The sequence below is a fragment of the Molossus molossus genome, unplaced genomic scaffold, assembly GCF_014108415.1.
Source record: "Molossus molossus isolate mMolMol1 unplaced genomic scaffold, mMolMol1.p scaffold_m16_p_16, whole genome shotgun sequence".
Classification (NCBI taxonomy): Eukaryota; Metazoa; Chordata; class Mammalia; order Chiroptera; family Molossidae; genus Molossus; species Molossus molossus.
In genome coordinates this window covers 8688885-8695377 of record NW_023425351.1, presented here as the reverse complement: position 1 = coordinate 8695377, position 6493 = coordinate 8688885, and the positions used below count along the sequence as shown (strand labels likewise).

General features: G+C 37.7%; 1 protein-coding gene across 1 annotated transcript in view; it reads right to left on the bottom strand.

Annotated features, from left to right (window-relative positions):
* Positions 1–1287: 1287 nt before the first annotated feature.
* The window catches only part of PRKDC (protein kinase, DNA-activated, catalytic subunit), a 261857-nt gene continuing 256651 nt past the window's right edge, over positions 1288–6493 (bottom strand). Inside the window, exons 81-86 of the mRNA XM_036264464.1 lie at positions 4888–4977; positions 4614–4685; positions 4335–4536; positions 3267–3455; positions 2014–2153; positions 1288–1565 (exon numbers count right to left, since the gene is read on the bottom strand). Of these exons, the coding sequence (XP_036120357.1) occupies positions 1361–1565; positions 2014–2153; positions 3267–3455; positions 4335–4536; positions 4614–4685; positions 4888–4977 (898 nt within the window). The 3' untranslated portion in view covers positions 1288–1360. The remainder of the gene's footprint in view (positions 1566–2013; positions 2154–3266; positions 3456–4334; positions 4537–4613; positions 4686–4887; positions 4978–6493) is intronic.

Below are 6493 nucleotides of genomic sequence, written 5' to 3'. Positions count from 1 at the left end.
CCCAGCTCTTTTTTTTCATATCCATTTGCTTGAAAAATTTTTCCATCCCTTCACTTTCCACCTGTTTGAATCTTTTGTTGTGAAGTGGGTCTCTTGTAAACAACATATATATGGGTCATGTATACTAAAAAATCTTTACCAGATCACGTGTATACTAGGTTTTCACATACAGAATCACTTATTTTTCTTTAAAGATGAAATTTCTTTGAATAGATACTATTTTTTGAGAACATAAAGGTTTATTTTTAATGTCACAATGCATTCAACTTATAATTAACAGAATAAATTTATCAAGTAATATAACAACATATTTTATAAGATGAATAGCTTGCTTTTGAAACTGCATAAAAGCTATACACTCTTTTGGGAATAAACTTTAATGTTCCGTATTCTTAAGATTACTATTTCTCAAAATCACACAAGAGTTTCCAAATATAAGTGTTTGAAAAAACAAACAAACAAAAAAAACAACAATAAAAAGCTCAAGCCAACTTTTTGAAAACAGTCCCAGGTATGTGGAGGTATTAGGGGAGGAGCAGAGACTTGAATGAAAAGAAAGTCATTTAAAAAAAAATTCATTTGATATTGCTGTTCTAAAATGCATGTTTTCTCTCCAAATGAGGTACCCATTTCATATAGGTATTTATTTGATTTTCCTAGAATTGAAATGCCTGGTGCTATCCCTTTCATCATATCTGGAATTTTTGAAGTTATCATGAATCTATCTATTTTCCTGTTGTGGATTAGGGAAGCAAAAGTGAGTGCTGAGACTGTTTTTTTTTTTTAATCTCTCCTAAATACTTTCTCTAACAGAGAACAACAATTCTATAATAAAATGTCAAAACTAGAAGAGACTAAAAGAAAATGATATAAAAATATCCTAAAATATCAAATGCAATAATTTCTAAATATAACAGGTCATACCTTTACCTGCTGTTATTATTCCTGTACTGCTAATACAATGTAACAATCCAGTTATGCTGTTGGCTTTACTCTCACAGTCTTAGTGATGAGGTTTCTGGGTGTTATTTACAATTTGCTATAATTACCAATGAAAACACTGAATGGAATATTCACACTTACACCATTTATTAAGATATCTGTTTTATCTAAGTCATCGCATTTGAAATATGCTATAATCTTTACAGGTGTATGGGCCTGTATATTTATCTTTCTATTAAAAGTCTATTATAATCCTAACCTAATTTTTTATTATAACTCATTCATTCATTCAGTTCAATATTCACTTATTCATCATGATCTTTTCTTCTCTTTAGTGATTCAGGAAAATCAGCTTATTGAAAGTTTAGCAGAGTCTTTAAACACTTTCATATTTTTTATCTGCTGACTCCCACAGACCTCACATCCAGGGTTCCCACCCTCCCCAAGTTCTGCCAAGGATGTTGGCGTCAGTTGCCTGGTCAATCAAGCACTTCACTTGAGCTTCTTCTGAAAGTCCACTCTCTGGTTCTTGGGCACGAATGTTGTGATCCTTGTTGCCTCGAGCGACAGCCAAATAATCATCGAAGGCAGGTACCTTCTCATGGCCCAGACGTAACTCATCACTGGAAAACATTTTAAAAACAAAAACACAAACCAGTCATTATTTTTCCTCTGTTGCCCACATTCCTAGCTATCGAACATTCCCTCTCATCACTTACAGAATATCCCTGTTGCTCATAACCTTGAAGTCAAAAGATTCAATTTGTAGAAAAATAGAACATGAATAATGCTATTAATGTTTGCCTACAAGTTTTTGTGACCAGTGTATGCTCTGGTTTCTCTCGAGTGTATACTGAAGGCTGATGTGATGAGTCAAATGGTAATTCAAAGTTTAAGTTTTCGAGGAACTGCCAGACTGGTGTTCTCCACAGCAGCTGCACCATTTCACCTTCCTACTAACATCACAGGCTAAATGTAAGGTTCTCAGCATTTTGTAGAGCATTAGTCATTCATCAGTAAGTGGTACCATCTGGTATTTTGTCTGTTTTTTTCCACAAATAATAATCTTACCAAGTAATAACTGCTGGATTTACACCTGTTAACTTTCTCTTAGCATAACGTATTTTCTGCCGGGGATACCAATTTTTTTCTGTTATATTTGTTTCTTGAATCCACGATCCTCCCTTTTTTAGCATTTTCTGTTCAAAATTCTAAAGAAAAAGAACACAATTTTTTTTTGCTTACTGTAACAGTATATATGATCACATTCAAACAGATAAAATAAGTAACGGTCTTTTTTTTTTTTTTTTTAATCCTCATCCGAGGACATTTTTCCATTTTTTTGTACAGACAGAGTGGGAGGGAGAGAGAGGAAGAGAGAGAGAGGGAAACATCGATGTGAAAGGGACACATTGAGTGGCTGCCACCTGCACGACCAACCAGGGCCGGGGACAAACTGCAACCGAGGCACATGCCCCCAGCGGGAACTGAACCCGGGTCTCTCTGGACCGCAGGCCGACGCTCTAACCGCTGAGCCAAACTGGCCAGGGCATAAGTAACGATCTTAAAGTAAACAAACATCTCTATAACTGGGGAGAACTCAATAGCTTTTTATACAAATTCTAATGGTAGTACACATAAATGACAGTGATCTTGGGGACCATAGTTAGGTTTAAAATATAATTCCCTAAATAAAGGGTGCCTTTGCTAAGCTTCATGCTTTTGGGGCTGTATATAAACAACCCTTGAGATTTAATAAAGCACTATTGGTTTATATGATCAAGAAAGCCCTCATGTGGAACAGATTTTAAAATAAAAGTTGTCCCTGATAGAAATCGAATCCACCAACAAATGGGTCTGTATTTCCTCTTCCAGTTAGAAATACAGTCAATTGAAATAACAGTTTTGTCTAAATAAAGATTATGTTTCTTATCTGGTTTTCAGACCAAATGATCCCAACATTAACTTCGAGAAATGCTCTTATAAAACCCTGTAAATGTATTTTAAAAAATTTTTCGTTATTGATTTTAGAGAGAGGGGAAGGGAAAGGGAGAGAGAAACATCGATGAGAGACAACATCCATCAGCTGCTTCCTGCATGCCCCCCACTGGGAATAGGCCCACAACCTGGGCATGTGCCCTGACTGGGAATAGAACTGGCCACCTCTTGGTGCGTGGGTCGACGTTCAACCACTGAGCTACACCAGCTGGGCTGTAAATATTTTAGTAAACATATTTCGGTGAATTTCCATCATATAAAAGTAAATGGCAGATAAATTACTGATATACTGTAATAAAAGTGAAAATGCATATAAACAACCCTACTTTCCAGTCGAAGGAAGGCTCCTTTACAAACACATCCATGGTGGTAGTCAGTAGGTCAGGGTGCGAGCGGAGTGCTCTCAATGCGTGAACCATGACACTGTACATAACACCTGTTTCTTTCATCGGTAACATCAGATTGATAAACTGGCTAGTTAGACGAAAAGGCATCAGCTCAGGGACTGGCAGAAACTAAAGAGATAAAAATATATGCAAGACAACAGAATATATTAATTAGAAACCTCAAAGTAACAGGCAGAAACAAAACATCTCATAGTTTCTATTCACATTTAGTGAGAATATGAACTCTTCTCTTCTCAAAATCAGCTACAGATATGAATTTACTGTCCCCAAGAGTAAACAACAGAATCACCCTTGCAATGCAAAAACCTATGTTCACAGAGGCACACAGCCTACAGAGATTTAGAAGTGTTATTTAAAACATTCAGAGTTTTATTTTTATTTTTTTAATTTTTTTTTTTCCATCCTCACCCGAGGACATTTTTCCATTTTTTACTCAGATAGAGCGGGAAGGAGAGAGAGGAAGAGAGAGAAACATCGATGTGAAAGGGACACATTGAGTGGCCGCCACCCACACGACCCAACCAGGGCCGGGGACAAACTGCAGCCAAGGTACATGCCCTTAGCGGGAACCGAACCCAGGTCTCTGTGGACCACAGGCTGACGCTCTAACCACTGAGCCAAACCGGCCAGGGCTAAAACATTCAGAGTTTAATGCCAGAGAAAACATTTGTATCATATCTTATGTAAGATATATTGATTATGCAGCTTCATAAAACTTCCTCATAGTCTCCCCTTTCTATAGGAACACATTTTGTTTTTAGCTTTGGTTATATAATTTGTCATCACACCTTCTTTTACCTGTCTAAACCAGGACAAAATGAAGTTGGGAATATACCTTTCTAGAAGAATGTAAAATTTAATGTTCATGACAAAGCTGACTCAACTGATGTTATTTCTTCTCTAAAAACCATCCATTTCCAGAGGGTGTTACAAAGCCCTATGACAACTGGAAGGCAGCCCCGGACCACGCGAGCAAGAGGAGCGTACCTGAGTGGCTGATCCAAACGCATGTCCAAAGTCAATTCCGATCATCCCACCCGTCTCCATGTTCACCAAGAAATTGTTCAGATGTCTGTCTCCAATGCCCAGAACCCAGTGGCTGATGCACATCAGAGCATGAGAGCTGGCGAAGTGGGAGCGCAGGGCCAGGAAGGCCTCGGGGCCCGTGCTCATCTTCAGAAAGGCGCGCCTGGGGGGAGACAAGCTCTGGGGTCTGCGCTCCACGGCCAGCGGCCAGCGGGCTGAGGCAGTCAGAAGTGTACTTACTTTAAGAGACCGGTTGGCACTTTACTTTCTCTTTTTCTGAAAGATGTGACTGTTTCAGTACGACTAGCTTTCCTACGATTTAATAATAGAAAATGTCTAATTAAAACAAACTTCTTATGACTGGAAATTTTAAAGTATTTACATTGAATCTCAAATATCAAATAACTACATTTTGAAGATCTCTCTAAGGTAAAACTGTCTAAGAAACAAAAGTATATATGCAACTTTGAGCACCATGGACTAGTTATAAAAAGGAAAATCAAAACAAACTTACTTATACATGAGCATGTAAGCACTGACATCATGTTTTCCAGACATCTTTGTCAGCCAATCTCTATACTCAAATTGTGGGGCTTTGGGATCACTAACAAACAGAAAGAAGGAGTCAGCATTAGGGAGATATTTAGCATTATATGATTTTAGAGGCAAAGGTCACTAAGAATTCAATGAAAAATAGTGAAGAGGCAGGGAAAATAAATATGACTTTGAATCATATTTAATATTAACACTGAATCCATGTTACTCCGGATCTAGAATTTCAATATATCATTATTCATTCTTAATTTCTAAAGAAACCAAAGCTATTTTCTGTATAACAGTTCAGACACAAAACAATCAAATACAGTAATTTTCCCACTTCATTTTATTTATTTTTAATCCTCACCCGAGGACATTTTTGTATTTATCTTCAGATAGAGCGGGAGGGAGAGAGGGGGGAAGAGAGAGAGAGAAACATCAATGTGAGAGGGACACACTGACTGGCTGCCACCCACAGACCCTAACTGGGGCGGGGACAAACAGCAACCGAGGTACGTGCCCTTAGTGGAAACCAAACCTGGGACTCTGGTTTGCAGGCCGACTCTCCAACTGCTGAGCCAAACCGGCCAGGACGATTTTCCTACTTTACACAGACAGAAACAGGATAACCTAAACATAAGTGTTTATGATCTTGGCATATGGTTCTAGAAATCTTGCCCTAGAAAAGAACCATAACAACAGGACGGGAATACTATATTCAACTTATTAAAATAGGCAAGAAATGGTAAACCATATTATTACTTCAAACAAAAGCACCACAAATTATTTGTTCAAGTCAGATTAAGTCTGTTTTTGTCATTATTTAAAACAGTGCCATATTCTTTTTCACCATTTCCAGTATGCACATACATACAAAAACCACATTAAAAACAATAACGTATTTTCTTAGATAACAACAGATTTGAACTGAATTTCAAAAACTGTTTTCAATAATGCTTCATAGTCAAAAGGCAATATATGGGGCTTTTGGGAACAATGTGATATTTGTATGTTTAGGCACTTTTGGGTTTGTGTCAAAAGCTTTAACAAGATTTCCTTTAAAAATCCAAAGATAGCCCTGGCCAGTTTGGCTCAGCGGTTGGAGCGTCGGCCTGCGGTCCAGAGAGACCCGGGTTCAGTTCCTGCTAAGGGCACGTACTTCGGTTGCAGTTTGTCCCCGGCCCTGATTTGGTTGTGTGGGTGGCAGCCACTCAATGTGTCCCTTTCACGTCAATATTTCTCTCTCTTCTTCGCTCTCCCTCCCGCTCTGTCTGAATGGAAAAATGTCCTTTGGTGAGGATTAAAAAGAAAAAAAAAAATCCAAAGATAGAACAATTATGAAACATATTAACAGTTCAATCACTTAAGTTGAATCTTTTCTGAGTTGCTACTAAGTTAATTTCATAAATAGACACTACAGTCCCAACTAAATTCTCTACTAGTTTCAATGGGAATGAAAATCTTTAATTTGAAAAACTATAATATGTAAAAAAAATAGCAATGATTTTTAGTAATGGAGGGTGAAGTGCCTTCATTTTAAAAAGTAGAGGGGAGCCCTGGCCAGTTTGGCTCAGCGGTTAGAG